Below are 24,569 nucleotides of genomic sequence, written 5' to 3' on the forward strand. Positions count from 1 at the left end.
AACCCAGAACTTGTCAATCACCAAGATAAGGATTCTAAGAGACAACTACAGAGACTTCCACATCCCAGAAAACGAAGACACACAGAATCCATTTCTCTATGCACAATAAGTCCTAGCAGCCTGTGAAGCATGCTGGCATCTCCTGACTTCTGCTTAGGGTGGTCAAAAGACATGAAGACCTTGTTTTCATTTGTCCTACTGTAGATCAGGAGAGAAGAGGGTGCTCAGACATTTCCAGGTATCACCAGAGGAAGGACTGCTGGGACATTCCATCCCAGAAAGAGGGGAACCCACAAAAAAACAGCTCTGCCTTCAGCCCTGGGAAGCACCAGGCAAGAAGGTCAGGTAGCAACACTAGCCTACTTCAGTTTCTCTTCAGGAGTATGAGGGAAGTAGAAACTTTATTCTGTGGGAGACATCTTCAGATCTGAAGAGGGAGATAGTTCAAGTCCTGTGTTTAGTATCAAACAATCATTAAAGAGGAGGAGGCTCGCCACTTTCAGGAAGACTGAGGGCCACCATCAATTCAAATACAGGGTGCCAAAGCTATGGCCTGTTCCTGAGAAGCCCTGTTCCTGAGGTGTAGATGGAGTAGATGGAAGTGCCACTCCCTTTCTTCCACTTGGATCATCTTAGGGAAGGGAGGGGCTTGTGAGAGGGATAGGATTCACACCCAGAGAGAGGCACTGAGTCAAACTGAGGACTCTCAGAAAAGATGACTGAAACCAATAAAGAGTAATAATGCCCTTCCTCCCAGCTCCTTCACTGACCTGCTTCTGCACTCATGCTTGGGAGGCCCCAAGCAACACCACTGGATATGCTTTTTTTTTTTTCCCCCACGTTATCACTAAGAGTCTATGGAGCTGAGGTTTTCTCTGTAGGGTCATGGCTTCAGTTTAGTAGAGGTCAGAGTACCAGACCTCTGGTAAGGTGAGGGACTAGAAGGACTGAGGAGTATCCTTAACAGTGGTCCAACATAGCCCTTGCTGTAAGCCCCAGGAAGCCTCCGTTAAAGTCACTGGATGGGCTATTTCCTGACTTCTACCTGGGGATTCTGAGAGGTGTGGCCTCAGATCAGCAGAGGGAGGATCCCTAGTCCTGGCCAATCATCAAGGAGCCCCTCCCCACAGATAAAGCAGGCCTGAGTCCCGCCCTATCCCTCCAGTAGCTCCTAGGAGACTCCAGGCAGTTTCGCCACTCCTACATTTCCCGCCACTCCAAGGTTACCCAGCTTCCACCTGGGGATTCTGAGGGGCGTGGCCTCAGGTCAACAGAGGGAGGAGCCCTATCCTGGCCAATCATCATAGGGGAGCCCCCCTACCACACATAAAATAGGCCTCAGCCCCTCCTTTTCCCCTTGTTTGCTCCTGGGAGGCTCCAAGGCAGTGTCCCTGCTCAGAAGGTTTCCTGGCTTTCACACTAGGCGTCTGAGGGAGGTGAGGCTTTTTGTGAGGGGGCTGCATATGGGCAGCACAGGAGAAGTCCCAGGGCTGGCCAATGATCAAGGGGATGACCCCGAGGGAGGATTGAGGGCCCCTCCTCCCACAGATATAGGGAGCTCCAGACCCGCTAGGCCGGAGCACTTGTCCCTGGGAAGCCTCAGGCAAGTTCATTAGGTGTGGTGGTGTCTGACTTCCATTTGATGATTCTAAGGAGTGTGGCTTTCACATCATCAGATGTAGAGTTCTAGGAGTAGCTAATTTTTAACAGGAGGACCCCAATGGAGAACTGTGAACTCCTCCCACAGCATACATAGCCCTTTCAAGCCCTGCCCCTTCCTTGTTGACAGCCCTGAGAAGACTGAGACAAGAGTTACTGGATGTGTTGCTTCCCCGACTTCCACCTGGGGATTCTGAGAGGTGTGGCCTCAGATCAGCAGAGGGAGGAGCCCTAGTCCTGGCCAATCATCAATGGGGAGCCCCTCCCCACAGATAAAGCAGGCCTCAGTCCCACCCTATCCCTCCAGTAGCTCCCAGGAGGCTCCAGCTGGTGTCGCTACTCCAAAGTTTCCCGCCACTTCAAGGTTTCCCAGCTTCCACCTGGGGATTCGGTGGGGGGGGGTGGCCTCTGATTAACACAAGGAGGAGCCCTAGTCCTACCCAATCATCAAGAAGGAAGTAAAAGAAGAGAACCAAAAGCCCCTCCTACCACATATAATGTGGGAACCCAGCCGCATAATCCCTGATCAGTTGTCCCTGGAAGTTCTAGACAGGGTCCCTGGTTGTTTAATTTCCCAGCTTCCTTGTGGGGAATCTAAAGATGGTTAAGGTTTTTTTGTGAGGGCTAGACTTGTGTCAGCATAAGTGAGAGTCTAGGTGTAATCAATCATCAAGGTAAGAACCTTGGGGGAGGATTAAGTGATCTATAACAGGAAGTTGAGGACCCAGCCTAGCCTTGCCCAGGAAAGGGTTGTCAGTTTTCCCATGGAACACAAAGATGATAGCCTTGGCCTGAACAATGCATCCTCAATACATAAAACAGAGGAGGTGTAGACCTTGTTACGAATAGATAGTATTTTGAGAAGTACTGAGGTTAGTTTGCACTTCAGAACAGAATACTACAGATTCCTATCATGCTCTTCATAATATCTCTAGTAAATTTCATTCAATCCCATCAGGCTGAGCTGCCTCTTCACTTTTGACTCACAGGTATCCCTAAATGAGGGCCTTGATTTGAGCAGATGAGGGCAAGTCAACAGATAGAGCTAGGTCAGATTAGCAACGAGAAGATTCCTAAGCCTTGCTAGGTATTGATATGAGGACTAAGGAAGCTAAAGTGTCACATCTACACTAAAACACATGAGACACTAGCCTGACATACCCCTGCTGTCAGTCCTGGGAAGATTCACAGTAAAGTGCTCGAGAAGTATTGCTACCTTTCATCTTCCTTTTGGCCTAAGAGATGTGAACTCCCTATAAATTTGCTTCAGGTCAGCGCAGTGCTGGGGATGTGGCCCTATCTGAGTGAACACTGAGGGGACCATCTACCCTAGAACTATGGGGTGGAGGGTCTCACAGAGTCTGACTCCACTCTATCAGTCCCAGGTGGCCTGGAGATGTGCTGGTATTCTAAAATTACAGGGGACCCCTCAATTCGTCTTACAGGGGCACCAGGACCTGGGAAGTGAAGATTTCAGTCTGCAATATAAGGTCAGTAGAGCAGAGGAGGCTCAGTGCTGGGAACCAAGGTGAGGCACATTCTGAATGTGGGCCAAGGGCCCTGTCGCTCTCAAACAGAGGGAACCCCACAGCAATGGACCCCACCTTCCCCACTGTCAACCCTGGAGCTTCACACTCTGCTAGTTGGTTGTGTCATGAGGAACTTTCTCATGTCCTCCTACAGGATCTTAGGGCATAGGCCTACCAGAAAGACAGCAAACCTGTGAGGCTCTCAGACATCACTAAAGAAATCTGTACGTGACCTTTCGTCAATGTCATCATGGGTAAGTTTTTTACCTGAGGACATTAACACTGTCCCTCTCACCCCCAGGCTTGTGGGATCCCATCACAACACTCCTGCTCTCACTCCAACCTACTGCTTCCAGCAGGAGGAATCATCATGCCTCCCTCTCCTAAGCGTCCACGCCTCACCTCTGAGCAAGACTTCCAAGACCTGAATGAGGCAGAAGAGTCCGTGGTTGTGCAGGCTCCTGCAGCTGACCAAGAGGATACCTCATCCATTTCATCTTCTTTTCACTTTTCCTTCCCCTCCACCTCCTCTTCCCCCTCTCCCTCCTCTCTCTCTTGTTCCTTTTCTATGATCCCAGGCACCGTGGAAGAAAAGGAGGTGTCTACTGCTGCAATTTTGAGTACTCCCCAGAGTCCTCAGAGTCCCTTTTCTTCCTCCACTTCATACACCAAAGTAGAAGTAGAATCCAGCAGCCAAGAAGTTGAGGATAGTGAATCTCCCCTTAGAGATGTGCTAGACAAGAAAGTGGGTGAGTTAGTACAGTTTGTCCTCTTCAAGTATAAATCCAAGGAGCTCACCACAAAGGCAGAAATACTAAAAATTATCATCAAGGAATACAAAGACCACTTTCCTATGATTTTGAGGCAAGTTTGTAAGTTCATGGAGCTAGTCTTTGGCATCGCTGTGACAGAAGTGGACCCTAACAACCACATTTATATCATATATGACACACTAGACCTCACCTATCATGGAATGCTAAATGATGACCAGGGCATGCCTAAGACTGGTCTCCTGATACTTATCCTGAGTACGATCTTTATGGAGGGCAGCTGCACCACTGAGGAGAAAATCTGGGAGGTACTGAAGGCAATTGAGGTGTATGCTGGAAAGGAGCATTTCATCTATGGGGATACTAGGAAGCTCATTACCAAAGAGTGGGTGCAAAAAAAATATTTGGAATACCATCAGGTGCCCAATAGTGATCCTGTATGTTATGAGTTCAAGTGGGGTTCAAGAGCCCATACTGAAACCAATAAGAAAAAAATTCTGGAGTTTTTGACCAAGCTAAAAGATACCATCCCTGGTTCATTTCCAACCTGGTACAAAGAGGCTCTGAGTTGTGGGAGAGCCTAGGCAGTAACTGATGGTGCAGGTGATGCTGCAGCTATGACAGTGCAAGCTGCAGCTATGACAGTGCAAGCTGCAGTATCATGTGCAACAACTTCTGCCTGAATGAAATCTGAGGCAGATTTTTCAGACTGTTTGAAAAGGACAGTAAAGGTTCTGAGTTCCGAAGGGCCATGGTGGAGCTGGAGGGAAGGCAGTGTTCCTTGTGTTCTTGATTTATATGCGTGGTGTCAAGATTTATCTTTTTTGGGAGAGTGTATTTTTCAAATAATTTTCCTTTTAATAGCATATTTAATTAGCTTTTGAATCTTAGTTTAGGGGTATTATTCATGAATTTATTATTTTTTTCTTGCTCAAAAGTAATAATTTGGTGTATTAGAAAAACAAATTGAGAAATCTTTCATCTTATTTGTGTGACCTGGAATAGGATAATATGGCACTGGAACAGGAATTTTCTTAAAAATGTAAATGACCTTGTCAATAATACTGGAAAAATGTAAAACATAGTGTTTGCATTCCCTTTTCCCTTTTAGTTCAGTGTTCTGTGAAATTAAAGATATATACCTGGATATATTTGGCTTATTCAATAAAGTAGGATGAATTTACTAATTCTTTTATTTACCACACAGTATTTGAGCATTTGCTTTTGGAAGACACTGTGTTCATATGTTAATAGTGGGGATGCTGGGACAAACAAGATGTACCAATGCCCATGAAATGGGAGAGTGTAGGAACAGCAGTCATGGGAAGAAGATGGCGAGATGTCCTCTGAGACTTAAAGAATATGAAAAAGGAGTAAGAAGGTGAGATTCCAGATCTAAGAAGTCAAATTTACATGCCCTGAGCCAGGGTTGTTTGAGGCTTTGGGAATCCACAGTTCCTTCCCTGGGAATTAACTTTATGCTAGGTTGGGTGTTGTCCAGTGCTATACTCTGTGGATGAGTCTTAGTTGGCAGAGAAAAGCCTGGAATAGAAATCTGCTCTGAGTAATTCTTTTTGAATCCTGGATAAATCAGAGAGAAATCTCTGCCTAGGAAAGGTATGGAAGGTATCCAGTGCACTTATCCTGATGGTTAGGATGGCCTTAGGCCTGAGCCTAAGCAACTCCATTTTTTTAAAAAAAACCTTCATTTTAAAAGACCTGCAGTTTCACCAGGCACATCCACAGATCCCTCCAGTATGGCCTCAAACAAGTTACTTCCCCTCACCCTGATAAAAGAGAGTGAAGCCCCTGGCAGGCTGTCCTCACCTGATAAGAGGGAAAGGCAAGGAGATCAGGGTGGAGACCAGCAGACCAGATGTTTCTGACCTTAGGGTAAATGATGTCACTGAGAAATCTGGTGGTAGCTGATAAGGATTGAAAGGGGGGTCAAAAGCCCCCAAATTTGGTATAAATGATAGAGCAAATGAATAGGGATTCAGCCAGCCGAAACAAGGAAGCACTCAAGCTGGAGAGCCTGATGAGGACCTGACATCCCATCACATATCATCCTTCCTGAGCCTCTGCGTGATCCTCACCACTCTCAAACTCTACCGCCTCATCTGGACCTTGGTGAGAGCCGCATCTTCTCCCTACGAGCCCCTCCTCAAGTGGTCATCTGCTCCACACCAGGAAAATCCTGCCTTGGTTCCAGACCTGATCACCACAATTTGAATGTGTGCACATCTGCTGGACTCAAAGCCTAAGACTTAAGACCTTTGAACTTAGCACAAAGAGGGAATGTCTGTCACTAGCCTGTCATGATTAAGTGTGTTTTGCAGTACTTAGAATTAATCTAGAATTGTTTGCTGTGAATTAATTAATCTAGAATTGTTTGCTGTGAATTGATTATGTCTGTTACAGTGCTTAGCATTAAGGATTGTTGTTTTCTTGATTAAGAACCTATAGAGTGAAACTGTATTGAGTAATTTGAGTGAATAAAGCATTGAAAAGGGGCAGAAGCACGTGGACATTCTTTATTTCTCCCCTCGACTGCATATGTCGCAATTTTGCCCCCTCGCAACACTGGCGCAGTTGAACCCGGTGCACAAATGAATTGTTATATATGACACTTGTGTTTGGTGGCTTGTTTCAAATAATACATCTTGTTGTCACAAATATCAGGATAATTTCAAAAACCCTGTCTCTGATTTTTAAGATTATACCTCCTAAAGCAGATTATGTGGATAATCAGTCTCTACCTAGCAGCCTATTTGAAAACCGCTTTGAAAGTGTATTACAGTTTTCTGAAAAATAGGATGTTACCCCTTTGAAATGGTGCCCAGTAGCCTCTGGGCTGGCACTCTTTCCCTGTCCCGGAAGAGCCTGAGTTCAATCTATTGAAAGGATAATTAATGAGGTTATTTTGAGAGTAATTTGGTCAACTTTAACCAAGGGCTAGAATTTTAGTGGAAGATAAATGAATGGCTTATCCTGGTTTGAATGGAGAAGTAGTTGGGAAGGAGATGTCTACTGTAAGATAGAAAATTCAATGTGTTTAGTTTAAGAAGCATAATTTTTTATATTCTGTGACCTATTAAGCTATATATTCTCTTGAGATGTTCTGTATAATAAAAAGAGCTTGATTTTCCAGGAGAGGATAGTAGGATCTGGGTTAAAGTCATACTGAAAGAACTATTTAAAAATTCTAATCAATGTCAGGTACTATGCCAGGTATTTTATTTACAGCACATATATTCCAGCAGCCCCCTGAGCCAGGGCATCTCAAATCTGTTTCACAGATGAAGAATTCAAGGCTCACAGTGCTTGGTAATTTCCTCAAGATCACTTGAATAGTAAGTAAAAGGGCTTAAGAATTGACTCCTGGCCTTAATTCATCTAGGCCGATACTGTCCTCACTCTTCCTATCCTGACACAGACCTTTGATCTGTTAGGTCATTTCTCACTTCATGTGAACCAGGCAACAGAAAGTAGGGCCTTGGCCAAGTTATTAAATTATATCTAAAGAAAGAAAGCTACAATGAGAACAAAATACAATTGGGATTTTATGGGCTTTATTTATCTATAATCCTTCTGTTTTGAACCCTAGGCTGGCTGCCTTAAGAGCTGACTCTACCTGGGTGACAGCAATTTTTTTGCAGCCCCAGCGCACTTTCACATTACATCACCCTTCTTCTGGTATCCTGTGTGCTTTCGCATCCATCTCTAGAACTTGACGGGCTGCCAGTTTGTCCCAGCAGCTTCCTATGAAGGATATGCCATGCTTTTAGTGGAACAGAGAATCAGCTGTTCTCCCTCTGAATAGAGCATTCCTACTACATGCAGAAGTTCCTTCGATGTTCCATCCCTTACCCTGGATTCTCAGTGATAAGGAAAGCTCCTTTGATATAATTGTTCATCCTGGACAATGACTCCCCTAAGCATCTTCAACATACTCTCAAAGTGGTTTTCAAATAGGCTGCTAGGTAGAGTCTGCCACATAATCTGTTTTTGGAGATGTAACCTTAAAGTCAGAGAAAGGGTTTTTGAAATCATCCTGATATTTGCTTTAACAAGATGTATTATTTGAAACAAGCCACCAAACACAAACACAGATGAATAAGCTTACCTAGGTGGTAAAAAACCAAAGCTTCCTTCATAAGCCTTGAAGATGAGAAAAAAAAAAAAAACATAGAGATTACTATGTAAATAAATATCTATAAGAAGCCGAGTTCCTTTAATAAAAAAAAAAACCCAAAGTCCTTCTGGGATGTAAATAATGTTTCCTTGGCAAATATTGTCACTCTATATAGCTATGTTCTCTGTTGTTCAACTTATTTCAATATTTTACTTACAAAGAAAAAATGCATATTATTGTTGCAAAAAGTTCTAAAAATACATATAAATCAAAATTATTCCTTTAGAGAGTTCCTTTAAATCCCAGCCCCTACTCAGAAATAACCACAATTAATAAAGGAGATTTATACAATTTAAAAGCTGGTTTCATGCTTTTAAAAAACTAGATGTGCTATAAAGTATACATTTTAACAATGCATGGATAATGATATCTAAACACATCTGCCACTTGCGTTTGCTATTGTTAAGGGTTCAATTGGGTTCGCTCATGATTCCTATATTGAAGTAAAAATGTACCATTATTTGGAGATCAGTTTTTTTTCAGAGGCAATTGAGTTAAAATGTTGTTATGGTGGGCTCTGATCTAATGTGACTGGTATCTTTATAGAAAGGGGAAATTTGGACATAGATGAATAGAAGTAATACAACGTGAAGAGAGGTGGGGCAAAGTCAGTCATCTATAAACCAAGGACAAAGACATGGAACAGATTCTTCCTTCTGATACCTTGCCAAAACCTTGATTTTGAACTATCAGACTCTAGTACTCTGGGACAACACATTTTTGTTGTTTATCTCACTCAGGTTGTGGTACTTTGCAATGGTAGCCCTAATAAAAGATGATAGCTACTTATTAAAATGGATGCAGGATCTTTATATAAGAGCACATATGGATATATTTTACTTTGCAATTATTCCATAAACTTCTTAATCATTTATGTACAATAACAAATGATATAAATCTCCTGATGGACACATAAGTTGTTTCTCATTTGTTGCCATTATTAGTGTAACAGCAATCGACATCTTTGAACATAACTTCTTTGGGATATGTATGAGATTTCATATATGAAAGACATATTATTATGGAGATCAAAATGAACAGAGTAGGGATATTTTATGTTTTTAAACAGGTTGCTAATTTGTCCCAAAAATGTTTTGCTGATTTCATTAATTTATGCATATGAATTTTTTATATTCTCACATATTTAGCAATATTTTAAATTTTGGTCAAACTTATGGGTGTAAAACCTAAGTGAACTTGGGTTAAGTGATGACATTTTTAGATGGAACATCAAAGCTACCAATTATTTAAGAAAAAAGGCGTTAAGTAGGTGTTGTGGTTTAAATATGAGGTGTCCCCCGAAAGCTCATGTGTGAGATACTGCAAGGAAGTTTAGAGGTAAAATGATTGGGTTATGAGAGCCTTAACCCAATCAGTGAATTAATTCTCTGATAGGGATTAATTAGTGGTAACTATAGGCAGGTAGGGTGTGGTTAGGGGAGGTGTGTCCCTGTGGGGGATGCCTTTGGGGTTTATATTTTGTTCCTGGTGAACAAAGCTCTCTCTCTCTCTCTGCTTCTTGGTTGCCATGTACTGAGCTGCTTCCTCCACCATGCTCTGACACTATTATGTTCTGCCTCACCTTGTATCCAGAACTCTGGAGTCGGCCATCTATGGATAGAGACCCCTGAAACCATAAGCTAAATAAACCTTTCTTCCTCTATGTTGTTCTTGTCATGTCTTTTGGTCACAGCAACAAAAAAGCTGATTAAACAGTTAGACTTCATTAAATTAAAAAGTTCTGCTCTCTGAAAGATATTGCTAAGAGAATGAAAAGCAGATCAAGAGACTGGGAGAAAAGCTTTGCAAAACACACATATGAGGGCTGGGGTTGTGGCTCAGTGGTAGAGCATTCGCCTCACATGCATGAGGCCCTGAGTTCCATCCTCAGCACCACATAAAACAAATACATAAAAAATAAAGATATTGTGTCCATCTACAATTTTAAAAATTTTTAAACACACATATATGATAAAGGAGATGTACCCAAATGTACACAGAACTTTTAAATTTTAACCACAGAAAATCCAATTAAAAATGTACAAAAGAGGGCTGGGGATGTGGCTTAAGCCGTAGCACGCTCGCCTGGCATGCGTGCGGCCCGGGTTCGATCCTCAGCACCACATACAAACAAAGATGTTGTGTCCACAGAAAACTAAAAAATAAATATTAAAAAATTCTCTCTCTCTCTCTCTCTCTCTCTCTTTGAAAAAATGTACAAAAGATCTGAACAGGTGACTTACTAAAAGGTATATGTGAATGGCATATATTATATATGAAAATATGTTCAATGGCATACATAATTAGAGAATTCAAATTAAAATAACTAGAAAACAACACTGTATTCATGTTAAAATGGGTAAAATTGAAAACATCAAATGATGACAAGTATATGGAGCAATAGGAACTCTCAGTGATTGTTGATGGGACAGACATAGAAGAAACTTGAAAGCATATTGCTACCTTATGTATGATTCTAACCGTATAAGAATCTGGCAATCAGGCAAAGATTAGTAGTTACCAGGCATTCAGGGGGTGAGGCGAGAGATCTGGTAAATATGTGGAGTACAGACAAGCTTTAGGATGGTGAAACAGTTGTGTATGATACTCTAATGCTAGATATTTGCCATTATACATGTTATGGTTTAAATATAAGGTGTCCCACAAAAGCTCATGTGTAAGACAATGCAAGGAAGCTTAGAGGTAAAATGATAAGGTTATGAGACCCTTAACCTAATCAGTGAATTAATCCCCTGACAGGGATTAACTGAGTAGTGACTGTAGTCAGGTAGGGTGTGACTGGAGGAAGTGGGTCACTGGGACTGTGCCTTTTGGGTATGTATTTGGTGAGCTGAGCTTAGTCTCTCTCTCTGCTTCTTGGTGTCATATCAGTCCTTTACTCTGCCTCACTCTTCCACCATGATGTTTTGCCTCATCTTGGGCCCAGGTATGGAGCTGGTCTTCTATGGACTGTGACCTCTGAACCAGTGATCCCCTGAATAAAATTTTCTTCTTCTAACTATTCTTGTCAGGTCTTTAGGTCACATCAGCTAAAAAGCTGACAAAAATAATATATTTGTGAATATTTGCAGCATGTATAATATTAAATATAAACCCTAATATAAATGGTGGGCTGTAGCTAATAATGATGTATCTATAAATATACGTCTATTAAAATTAATGTGCCATAATAATGCATAATTTAAATAATAGGAGATGCTGTGGCATGTGTGCGTCTTTATTTTCTGATCAATTTCCCCTATAAATTTTCTGATCATCAATGCTCTAAAAATAAAATCTATTAATTTAAAAAATATGCAAATGATGTGAACAGATACTTCATCAAAGAGGATATGCAGATCACTAAGAAGCAGATGAAAAAAATGATCAACATCATTTGCCATTAGGGAAATACAAATAAAACAATAACAAAAAAGATTCTATTACACACATATGAGAATGGCTAAAATTTAAAAATCTAAAAATACCAAATGGATAATATAAGGAACATCAGGATCCGTCATTCCTTACTGGTTATAATTAAAAATGATATAGCTACTCTTCTATAAGACAGTATTGTGTGAATTTATTCATATGGCATTCAGGAAGAGTTATATGACTTACAACTATAGATCATAGTTACTATGAGTTTGAGAGGAGGGTAATGGTCAAATTCAAAGAGAATGCACAAGGTAATGTTAGGCTGATTGGAACTGTTCTGTATGATACTTGTATAGTAGATATAGGATTGTATGCATCTGTAAAAAGATTACTATTATAATCTTATATAATAGTAAACACTGATGTAAGCCTGTTAAAAAGAAACACAACCACAGATTGAATTACTCAAAGGATCGCTGGCTGCTGAGAACAGAATGGGTTTTACCAGGGCAAGTGGGGAAGAGGCACCAGCAAGGAAGCTGTTGCCACAGCCCATGTGAGAGATGATGGCGACTTCCTTCACAGAGCAGGAGTGCAGACTGAAGTGGATAGATTTGTAATGGATAATAAAGGTGGAGGGCACCGAAGCTGCAGGGGGATCAAACGAGTGTTAAGGGAAGGAGAGGCATCAGGCATGTTAATAAAAATGTTGCCACCTTGGATATAAAAATGTCATGATTTATTTTGTTCATAAATTATTGTCAGACTTTGGCTGTATTTCATAAGCTCCAATTCCAAGACAGATTTATGATAGCTTGTGTTATGACAGTTTGTGTGCTGGAGAAGGGGGGAGATCCCCCTGGTATCACTAGAGGCTCCCTGCTTCAATATGGGGCAGGAGGTAGGCCTCTACTCCCACATGGGGACAATCTAGCAAATCCAGAAAAGCTTTACTAGTCCTCTTCAAGATATCTATAGCCAATAACATATTGTACTACCATGATTTTTCTGGGAGAGTACTATTCAGTTTTTATCTCTTATATCTGTAGGACTCCAGAGGTTAGCAAGGGGTATGGAAGACACTAGGTGAAAGGAAGAGATAATTGGCTAAGTAGCATTCTACCCAGTCAACATTAATTTTCAGTTTGCACTCTTTTTTTCTGCATTTTTTATTGGTATATCATAGTTGTACACAATGGTAGGATTTGTTGTTACATATTTCACATGCACACCATATAACAATACAATTTGGCCAACAGTTTTAATACTGTTCATTAAAATAAATTCTCCCTGTGGAATAAAGTTCCATGTATGATTGTTACTGAAAGTATAGAACACATTTCTTCTTCTTTACATGATGGAATAAGAACCAAAATAGCCAGCCTACTCAAACAACTAATACCAAAATATGACCTAAATGTATAACAATTTTCAAGAGTTTAAATATTAGACAAAAAAAAAACACTGATACCTGAGAGAAGGATCCCTAATTGTCCCTAGCTTACTATCTTGAAAGATCTTCCAGGCTGCAGCACAAAGAAGGATAGCCAGCTGAAATCTGCCACATTCCTTGAGCACAGGAGTTGGAGATTCATGGAAGACTGAACAAACAGAGGTAAGGAAGACAGGGTATTGAAAAGTAGACAGATGTATCGAGGGAAAACTCCAGAGATCAAGGTTAGAACTGAGTATTTTCCATTACATGTGTATAACAAACATACACAAAGTTTGGGGAAGAAAGGGGACAGGAACGGATTTAAAAAAAAAAAAATCACAAAATTCAAAAAGAGCTAGAAAAATTCTCTACTCCAATTAGCTACTTCATGATTCAGGAGGCACTGGACAGAGTAATCTGAAGGGTCAACCACAGTAGTGAGGGAAAAAATCAACCATATAGTAAATGCTGCTCAGGACCTCCAAAATAAATAATGTAAAAAACAGGACTGGGAAGAATTAAAATGTTTTCAAACAACTTAATAGTGTCCCAGAACACAGTTCTGTATAGATCTGTGTACAGATATGTAAACAACTTGCATTACAATGTTAAAATCACAATGTCTAAGTCAAAAATGAGCAGGCATGAAAATAAACAGGAAAATATGAACCATAATGAAGAGAAAAATGAATCAAGTGAAACAGATCCAAAAATAACAGAGATGATATAGATTTTTTAGATAGTCATTAGAACAGTTGGTATATTTATATTCCATATGCTCAATAAGCTAGAGAACATGCACATGTTTTGTGAAGTATGAGGAGATATAAAAAAGATATAATTTGAATTTCTAGAGATGTACGTTACAATGTCAGAGAAGAAAAATATATTGGATAGACTCAACAATTGATTAGACACTGCAAAGGAAAAGATTAGTAATCAGAGTGATTAAAACTATACAGAATAAACTTCTGAGAACATGACAAAAGTAAATGAACCAAATCTTAGTGTACTGTAGGGCAAATTAGTCTAATATATATGAAGTAGAGTACCCAAAGGAAGGAAGGGATGGAAATATATTCAGAGACATAATGGACAAAGACGTCTAAAGCTGATGAAAACTATGTAGATCACAAGAAGCACAAAAACCAGTAACACAAGAACCATGAAAAACATCCACCAAGAAGGAACAAAATCAAATTTCTGGCAAGCCACACTTAAGAAAAAGAGTAAAAGTAGGCAAGAAATTAGAGAGGACAAATAATGTATGGAAAAATAGACAATGGCATGATTTTTCTCACCAAAACAATGCAAGAGAAAATACAACAGAGAAACACCATTAAAGTACCAAAGGAAAAAATATCAATTTATAATTCTATACATGAATATTTCTTGAAAATTAAAGAAATTACACTCTAATTCATTGTATAACTCCAGCATTATTCTGATACTAAATCCAGAGTAAGACATTGGCAGGAATCCCTCTTATCAACATAGATACACAGATTATCAATAAAATTTTAGCTAACTAAATATATATGGGAATATACTAATATATGCAAAATATAGTATTACTGAATGGAACTTATCCTAACAATGTAACATTAGTTTTACATTCTAAAATCAATCATAATAACAGACTAAATAAGACAACTGGAAGACTATTTCCTTGCATTCAGAAAAAGCATTTGAAAAATCACACACACATTCCTAATGAAAGGGATTCCCTGAGAGGACTTCCTCAGCCTTTTAAAAGGCATCTATAAAGATACTACAGATCCATTATAATTAACAGTGAAGCACTAATGCTTTCCCTGTATGATCAGGAAGGAGACATCCGTGCCCACTGTCTGGATGTCCTCTTCAACATGTTCTGAAAATTCTTACCAGCAAATTAAGTACAGGGGAATAAATGCATACAGATTATATATGAGTATAAATGAATTCTTAAGGATCACTAAAACTTAAGTGTACAAAACATATAGAGGATTTGTGTGATGAAATTCATAAAATACCAATGAAAAACACCTTATAAAGGAAGGGACATACTGTGTTTATAGATTGGAAATCTCTATATAGTAAAGATGTCCAGTCTTCTCAAATTGAACTGTGGGTTTAATGCAATTGCTTTCAACATCCAGGCATGCCCTTTCATTATGATACATAGCTTTTTCTAATATTCGTGAGCAAAACTACATTCACTATAATGACTAAAGCAATGATGACTAAAGATAGGTGGAGTCACTCTACATTTTATTGACCCCTATGATATAGCTAGAATAATTAAGTCCACCAACAATGTGGTATATGTAGAAGAGTGAAAGTATAGACAAATGGCATAGAATAGAAAACTTAGAAATAGACCCACTCTGATATGCTGAACTTACTTTACAAAGGTGCAAAAGCAATTCAATGAAAGATGAAGAGTATTTTCAATTACTGATGCTGGGGTTATTGGCTATAAATAGGTTTAAAAAAGATGAACCTGGTCTTAAACTTCATGTCTTACACAAATACAACACAAAGTGGATCACAGATTTAAGGACAAGTATTTTAAAATAGAAAACATTTAACAGAATTATTATAGAAGAAAATCTTTGTTCCTTCTTTGACAAATTGATGCTAGTTTTGAAACCAAAAGCATGAAGTATGAAAGGAAAAAGTGATAAGATGGACTTCAAATTTTTTTCCATGAATGACCCTATAAAAATACTAAAGAAATAATATACAGATTAGGAGACCATATTTTGAGGCCACATATTTGTCAAAGAACTATGTCTAAAGTGTATAAAGAACTCCAAATATTCAGCAATAAAAAACAAAGAAAATGGGCCAAAGACATGGACAGATATTTCACATAAGATGATATATAGATGGTAAATATATGCATAAAAAGATGAAGAGTATTATTTGCCAACATGGAAATACAAATTTAAAACAGAATTGAATATCACTACATACCTACCAGAATGGATAATAAAAAAAAATAGTGATAATACCAAATGCTGGTAAGGATGTGGGTAATATAAAATGGTATAGTCACTCTTGAAAAATAGCGTAGACATTTCATAAATATCTAAACTTCCAGCTACCATCTGATCCAGCAATTATGCCCCAGGGCATTTTCCCCAGAGAAATGATGGCATGCTCACACAGAAAAACATGTACATGAATGCTCATGATACCCTTATTTGTAATGCCAGAAAGTATAAGTAACTCAGATTCACTTCAGTGAGTAAATAGGAAAACTGAAAACAGCCATACATACCATAGACTACTACTCACCAATAAAAATGAAGACTGTTGATATGTTTATTCAGCAATGTGAATGAGTCTCTAGGAATTATGCTGACTGAAAAAGTCAGTTCTAAAAGGGTGTGCACTGCATGATTCTATTCATATTCATTCTTGAATTGACAAAATTTTAGAAATGGAAGACAGTTTGCTGGACTTCATGGCTTAAAAAGAAGGTGCATGTAAGCAGGTGTTAGGTATGGTTTTAAATAGGGCTACAGAAATAATGCTGTAATGATGACACTATTCTGTATCTTGACTGTATCAATGTTTATATCCTTTTTTATTAGTTCTTTTTAGTTGTGTGATAGTAAAATCCATTTTGACATAATTATACAGCCATGGAATACATCTTGTTCTAATTCAGATCCCAGTAACTCTCCTCCCCCTTCCCTTTGCCCACCACTTGCTCCCTTCCCTCTATTGATCTTTCTTCCTTTTACCCATAGTTATTATTTTTTAATTAATTTCTTGTGGATATACATGATGGGGAGATTCACTGTGGGTATTCATGTATGTATACAGGAAAATTAGGTCAGATTCATTCCACTCTTTCCTTTTCCTATCCCCCCTCCCTTCCCTTCATCCCCTTTTCTAATCCACTAAGCTTCTATTCTCTCCTGCCCCCTACCTTATTGTAGGTTAGCTTCCACCTATCAGAGGCAACATTTGACCTTTGGTTTTGTGGGACTGGTTTATTTCACTTAGCATGATAGTCTCCAGTTCTATCCATTTACCAGGAAATCTCATAGAATCATTCTTCTTTATAACTGAGTAATACTCCACTGTGTATATATACCATATTTTCTTTATCCATTCAGCTGTTGAAGGGCACTTAAGTTGGCTCCATACTTAGTTATTGTGAATTATGCTGCTATAAACATTGATGTGACTGTGTCACTGCAGTAGGCTGTTTTTAACTCTTTTGGATATAAACCAAGGAGTAGGATAACTGGGTGGTTCCATTCCTAGTACTTTGAGGAATCTCCATACTACTTTCCAGAGTGGTTGCACCAATTTGCATTTCCACAAATAAAGTATGAGTGTACACTTTTCCCCACATCCTTACCAACATTTGCATTAGAGAAAAGATACCCTCTTTAACAAATGATGCTGGGGAAACTGGAAATCCATATGCAGTATAATAAAAGTTAACCACTCTCACCCTGAACAAAACTCAACTCAAAGTGATCAAAGACCTAGTAATTAGACCAGAAAACCAGCACCTTCTAGAAGAAAATATAGGCCCAACGCTCCAACATATCGGCTCAGGACCTAACTTCCTCAACAAGACCCCTAAAGCACAAGAAGTAAAATAAAAAAAAATAAAAAATGGGATGGCATCAAATTAAAAAGCTTCTTCACAGAAAAAGAAATAATTGAGAGTATGAAGAGAGAGCTTACAGAAAGGGAGAAAATCTTTGCCACCTGCACCTCAGATAGGGCATTATTATCCACAATATACAAAGAAGTCGAGAAAACTTAACACTAAAAAAAAAAAAAACCCAATCAATAAATGGGTAAAGGAACTAAACAGACAGTTCTCAGAGAAATATGGTCAACAAATATACAAAAAAAAATTTCAACATCTCTATCAATTAGAGAAATGCCAATTAAAACTACACTAAGATTTTATCTTACTCCAGACAGAATAGCAAATATCAAGAATACAAGTACAATATTAATATCCTGCTTGTGAGATTAGACAATAGTTTTGTTATATATTAACCTTGAAAGAAACTGGATATGCTCTGCCTTTGTTTGTTTATAGATTTCATGTTTTTCTCTATTACTTTTTATATAGTCTTCTGTATCCATCTTTTATGATTTCTGAGTTTTCAATATTATTATTGAGACTCTATCTTCCCTTACATTAAACATATAGTCTCATATATACATATAGTCTCATTTTCTTCTAAGAAGTCATTAGTACAACTAGAATTCATTTACAAAAATGATTTAATAAAATGGTTTGATCTGCTTTTCCAGATGGATATCAAGTAAGGAAAGACCCTTTTATTAAATTAATCATTCTCTGTGCCTTATGATAATTCTGTGCTACACTTTCCTTGGCTGTATATTGAGCATTTCTTTTCTCAAATAAACCTTTAAACCATTTCCTCTAATTGAAAATTTCCATTTGGCTTAAAATTGAAAATGTGTTGCAGTTATATATTAATTACTGGAGAATTTATATTTTATGATACTTAGATATTTCTTTCTATATCTGCAGCCTTTATGGTAAGGCCTTTGAGTCACACATTCAAAAAGCAGAGGAAAGAAAGAAAAAAGGAAAGACAGCACAATTGGATCAAATTTCTTTCAGTTGCCAATATGAAAGGCTTGATTTTGCAAGAAAATTTTATTTAGGCATATGTTTTACATAACATACAAAATTGGATTCACATTTTAAATGTTTAGCAAAAGTCACTAGAGTAAATGGAAGTTTTATCTACTCTCTTTATGTGTGAGTTAGAAAGGTTAGGGCAGGAGACCTTAGCCTTGTATAAGAGTGATACAGTTCTTATGGATATAAGGTCTGCCTATAAATGCCTTAACTCTATAGGGCACACATTTCAACAACACTAATAATGATAATGATATTGATAATAATAGCATAATAAAGCATTTAATTTTTGAAAAGGAAAACTCTAAAGTTCCTTCATTTAAGTGATGGGGAAACCAAGACCAGAGGGAGAATATGAATGTATAAATTTGTTCACGTGCATAGAGCCTAAATTATAACCCAATTGTACTGACTGCCAGAGCAGTGCACTTTGCAGACCTTTATACTGCTATTATGCTCTAGTGCTTTACCAAATCACCTTCCCACTCTTTCCCTTCTAGCCTCTTTCCTCTATACTCAGAAGCCATCTTGAATTCCTTTTCTTTAGGTTTTACTTTTATTTTTTTAAACTGGGGATTGAACCCAGGTGTGCTTAACCACTGAGCAATATCCTCAGCCCTTTTTTAATTTTCTATTTTGAGACAAGTTATCCATAAATTGCTTAGGGCCTTGAACTTGTGATCCTCCTGCCTTAGCCTTCCAAGCTACTGGGATTACAGGCATGTGCACTGTACCTAGCTCGTCTAGTTTTCAATCCTTATTTTTGTGTTTACATTGTGTGTGTGTGTGTGTGTATACACACATATATACACACACATTTTAGTTATATATATATATAAATTCTTGGTGGGATTTCCCCCTATAACATATAGTTTTATCAATAATTATACCCTTTACTTATTTATTTAATTTTGCCTGGCAGTGGAAGTTTGTAAAATTCTTTCCAAAATATATTTAAAAATAAGTACAAATTCTCTCTGTGGCTGTGCTTTGGGATAATTAAATTACAGATGAAACCTTTATAGCTGAGAGGAAGAAAGACTGGCTTTCTGTCCATTCCTCCAAAAGGTATCCCAAACAGAACTGTCCTTAAAATAACTCCTGTTTAAATTTGTTTTTAATTACTATACTTCTTGAGTGTGAACACAGTTGTCTCCTGGACCAATCTTATTCAGAAAGAAATGTACTGTAATCACATTTTGAGAAGATTCAGGCTACTATGACATATGGCTTCTACTCAGGAAACACGAGCCAGGGTTGGAGAAATTAAATTTCTCAGCTATTTAGTTTTCTGACAATATCTTCTAAATAATCTAAGTTTTAAAATCTTCTTTCAGGAGGCCTTCTTTTTCCCTGGTCAGTTATAATTAAGGTTGATTGACTGCAGAGATTAAAGGAGCAGTGACTTTTCTGACATTCTCAAAAGTGTTATAAGCATTAGATCAACAGGCTGACAGCAACACACTTAGAGATGCTCAAAAATAGAGATGAATGGGTGGACTGGTTGAAATTCAATGAAAAAACTCAAACACCTGTGTGGTTATGAGTTGCATCATGTCATATGATTTGGACTTTCTTTTTTACTTTATTTTACTTGAATGGAGTTCTTCAAAAAATGTGGTATGTAAACCACAAAAACCCAAAAATTCATAAATCATGTTATGTGCATATTAAGCATCTCTTAGTGGAACAAAACTTGTTAATTCATCATCTATGAGCTACACATGTGCCAATTCATCACTATAGCAATCTTGTCAGTTTGTACCTTGGTAAATAATTATTTCTATATTCAGTCTTCTAGGGGGTTGGCAGGGTATCTTGACAGCTGGTCCACATTAATGAAAACACAAACTACTTATGATGTGGGGCTATGGTTCATTGTCATCAGAGTGGGCATACTGTTTGAATCTGCATTTCCACATGAAGGCCTTTGCGGTACACTTTGTGGAAAACTATTTTTACCTTGTCAGGAATGACTAGCAGATCGCCAATCTAACAACCGAAAAAAAAATGATAGGTTATTTGTTTATGTCTAAGGCCACGTTAATAGAAGTTGTTTGTTAGAGTTATCATCTGTGGGTCATTTTATGCCATGTGAGGAACATTTATGTGCATGCAACAATCAGAGTATTGTGACTAGATGCCAAGGAGGAAACCATTAGATTCCTTTGAATGGGTAAATTGTTCTCTAGTCACACATCCAACAAGGTCACATCAAAATAAAATCAGGGTTTTTGTTATCCACACCCCCTTATATCCTATGAGTACAGTTTCTTTTGATGCTAATAGAAAGTTATTTTCTAGAAAAGGTGTGAACATATGGCTATCTGATGCTATAATGCTTTTATGTGCATATGTACATGCATACATACACACACAATTTTGTTTATTTTCTATAGGATTGTAAAGAAAAGGACTCTTACCACACAGTTTGGTCTAAAAATGCAAATTTAGTTATTTGACTTCTTACATGGATTTTATATAAGTGCACTAAACATCTAAAAGGACACAATGGGATTACTCCATTACCTCTTGTGAGTATAACCTAACCATGAGGTTTCCTGTTGCCTAAAAAAAATGCCATTAACATCTAATTTCAGGATCAGTTATATGTGGACAGAACATAAAAATGAACTATAATTATTGGCACTTCATCCATATAGTTCTGACTTATATTGCAGTAAACTGCCAATAGTTCTAATATATGGAAATGGCTTCCAATGCCTCTCAGTTTGAGAGTGGTCTCTACCACGGTCAGGGGCAGACTAGAAGTGTGAAGAACTAACATCCCAGAGCCACTCTCAAAAAAATGAGGGATACAGGGTAGTAAATAAATATACCAGCTTCCACAGTCCTTGGTAGGATAATTATTTTGTTTTGTTTTGTTTTCAGAGGGAGGAGGGTACTGGGAATTGAACTCAAGGGAGCTTAACCACTGAGCCACATCCCCAGCCCTTTTTAGTTTTCATGTTGAGACAGGGTTTCACTAAGTTGTTCACTAGGTGGCAAAGGCTGGCCTCAAACTTGCAATCCTCCTGTTTTAGCCTCCCAAGTCACTGAGATTACAGGCATGTGTCACCATGCTCAGCCCTTGATAGGATAATTCTGAAACATGATCCATACAATCTCCCAGAGGATCATCAGCAGAATTGAGTCCTAGTTGGTCATAGACGTAAACTCCTCATCAATGCATGTTTATTTATTTATTTTTTTACTTTCCTTCTTTCCCTTTCTTCCTTCCCCATTGCCTCCAACACTTCCAGTGATGACCACACAATAAAAAACCTTGCAAGTAAATCCTCACCTCAGTCAACTTTTGGAAGAACCCAAATTAAGACACTGACTTTAGTAACTGAAGTAAGGCAAATAAATATACTGGGGAGAATTTTTATCCTCCATCCCTAAAGCCAAGTATTTCTATTTTATTGCATTCATTGGGTATAACTAAACAATGCCCCCTTCATTTAAATAATTAAAAAATAATAAAGATGGGTTGGGGTGTGGCTCAGTGGTAGAGCACTTACTTAGCATGTACATGGCCGATGGTACTATTTATGTATAACCATTTACTCAAATTAAATTAATTAATTTACTTTTTAAAAACAGATTTCCATCTATTACTTTTGTTTAACCTGTCACATCATGCAAATAAGTCCCAATTTATAATCCTGGCATACCCTGTCCTCCCCCATTCTCCACCTGTCTTTTGAATATATATCTACTGAGATTCTATTTTGGATCACAGCAACCAATTTTCCCTAAGGCTTATTTCTTTATCCTCTTCCCTTTACTTCAAACTAGGTAACCTTCCTAACACACTCTTCAATTTTCCTACTCTTCAATTTTCAATCATCTGCCAATTCTTTTTGCCTGTTCAAACCAAGAAATGATCAGGTACAAATAACTTCATAATACCTTGCTCATTTGATTTTTCTATTTCCCTGTTACCCTCCCTTAGTTCCAGTGTAGATTTAATGGTAACTGCTTTATAACTGATTTCTCTGCCTATTCTCTGGGCCAAATCCTTCTTATTTACCAGTACAGATTAATCTTCTTAAAACTCTTCTCCCTACATATAAAGTCCAAATTTCTTAACATGGCATTTGAATTGCTCCAGAAACTGAATTTCATCTGCTTTTTCTCCCACTATTTCCCCATTTGAACATTGTGTTCCAGCCAGCAAGAATTATTCACTCTCGCTTTGATACATCTGGTATTTCCATATTTAATAATTTTTATCTAACTTTGTGGTCTGATGACTATTTATCCAAATTTAAATCTTTCTCTAACAAAGACTCCTAGAATGTTATTTCCAGATAAGTACCACCACTTGATTTTACAGGTGGACAAAGTAAGATCTGGAAAAGCACTGTGATTTGCTTTAAGGCACAGATAATTAGTAACAAGTTATCAAGTGCAAGAGAGAGTAAGATAGAGTAAGATAAAGTTGTCAAGAGAGTATTGTCTTAACTATTCCAAGCTAGCCTGCCATGATGTGCCAGGCCAATGATTTTCCATACAATTTGTGTGACAATTAACAACTTGTACTGTCCCAAGTTCATGACTGCTTTAACTATTTGAAGCGTGGTCTACAACAATCACTTAGTTTTCTCCCTAGGTAGATCCCAAATTCTCTAAGAACAGGAACCATATTTTATACTTCTTTATAAAATCCAAATAATGGTAATGATTATAGAAAGCTAACAATTATAATTTTGAGAATATATTATGTGTTACCACTATGGATAAGATAAACTTGACAAATACATAATCCCATTTAAATCTCATAACAACTCTATGTGGTCAGGACTGTTCTCATGATTATGACATTTAGAAAAGTTCAATAGCTGCCCTAGGACACAAAGGTAGTGATTATTATGGACAACCTTAAAATTTAAGTTTGTTTAACTAAAATTTCCTGACCTAATACTATTTTTTAACAGCAAAACCTATTCAATGAGTTGGAATTTTGGGCTATAATGATCACAGTGTGTCTACTTGGTACTTCCCATTTCGTTCATTAGGTAAAATTTAAGGTGTGCACTAAATTTATGGCTTTACTTTAACATTTCTTGAACCTTTTGTTTTGTATAATGACAATATCCCACCCAAAACAGCAGGAGACAGCCCTCGCTTCAGATGACTAGCAGGTCATGTCTATTGAAGTCACTGACTCTACAATTCAAGAAAACATGGTGCTTTGAGGACAGTGATGCCTTTTATATTCTCTGTGAAGCTAATGCAGCACGTAGAATGAGATCTATGAAACCAATGTTTCTCTACAAAGAGGCTAAAATAAAGTATTATTAACTGAATAGCTTCAAGAAGGCTATTGCTGGGCTAGGGTTTTGGCTCAGTTGTAGAGCACTAGCTCAGCATATGTGAGGCACTGGTTTCAATACTCAGCACCACATTAAAATAAGTAAATAAAATAAAGATATGCTGTCCATCTACAACTAATTTTTTTAAAGGCTGTTGCTTGGACTAATGACTTTTTGCATAAAGCCATGTCACTTCCTAGACTTTCATAAGGCATGTTTTTATAAAATATCAATTTTACATCAAAAGTCTATGGTATCAATGAATAGATACAATTGAGTAGAGTTCAAAAGACTCATATAAAGATTGTGTTCCTCTAGGCTTTAACTACTGAGTAAGGGGCTGAGGTGGTGGCTCAGTGGTAGAGCGCTTGCCTAGCATATGAGACATTGGGTTTGATCCTCAGCAGCGCATATAAATAAAAATAAATAAAGGTAACTACTGAGTTAAAAAATACAATATCTAAACTAGTTAAATGACCTAAATTTGTAGCTCTTAACTATAATTGCACATTAGAATAAATTTTTCAGCTTTCAAAAAAATCACCAGGCCTGGGAATATATTTCAGTTGGTAGAGTAATTGCCTAACATACACGAGGCCCTGGGTTTAATCCACAGCACCATAAAAAAAAAAAAAAAA

General features: G+C 37.9%; 1 protein-coding gene across 1 annotated transcript; it reads left to right on the forward strand.

Moving 5' to 3' along the window:
- The first annotated feature begins 3,756 nt into the window (after positions 1–3,756).
- Positions 3,757–4,553, forward strand: LOC107152570 (melanoma-associated antigen 10-like). Its single transcript, XM_015498071.2, is given in 2 exon segments — positions 3,757–4,455; positions 4,458–4,553. Coding segments are annotated over 2 exon segments (795 nt in total).
- The last annotated feature ends 20,016 nt before the right edge of the window (positions 4,554–24,569 follow it).

Source organism: Marmota marmota, unplaced genomic scaffold, assembly GCF_001458135.2.
Source record: "Marmota marmota marmota unplaced genomic scaffold, marMar, whole genome shotgun sequence".
NCBI classification, from domain to species: Eukaryota; Metazoa; Chordata; class Mammalia; order Rodentia; family Sciuridae; genus Marmota; species Marmota marmota.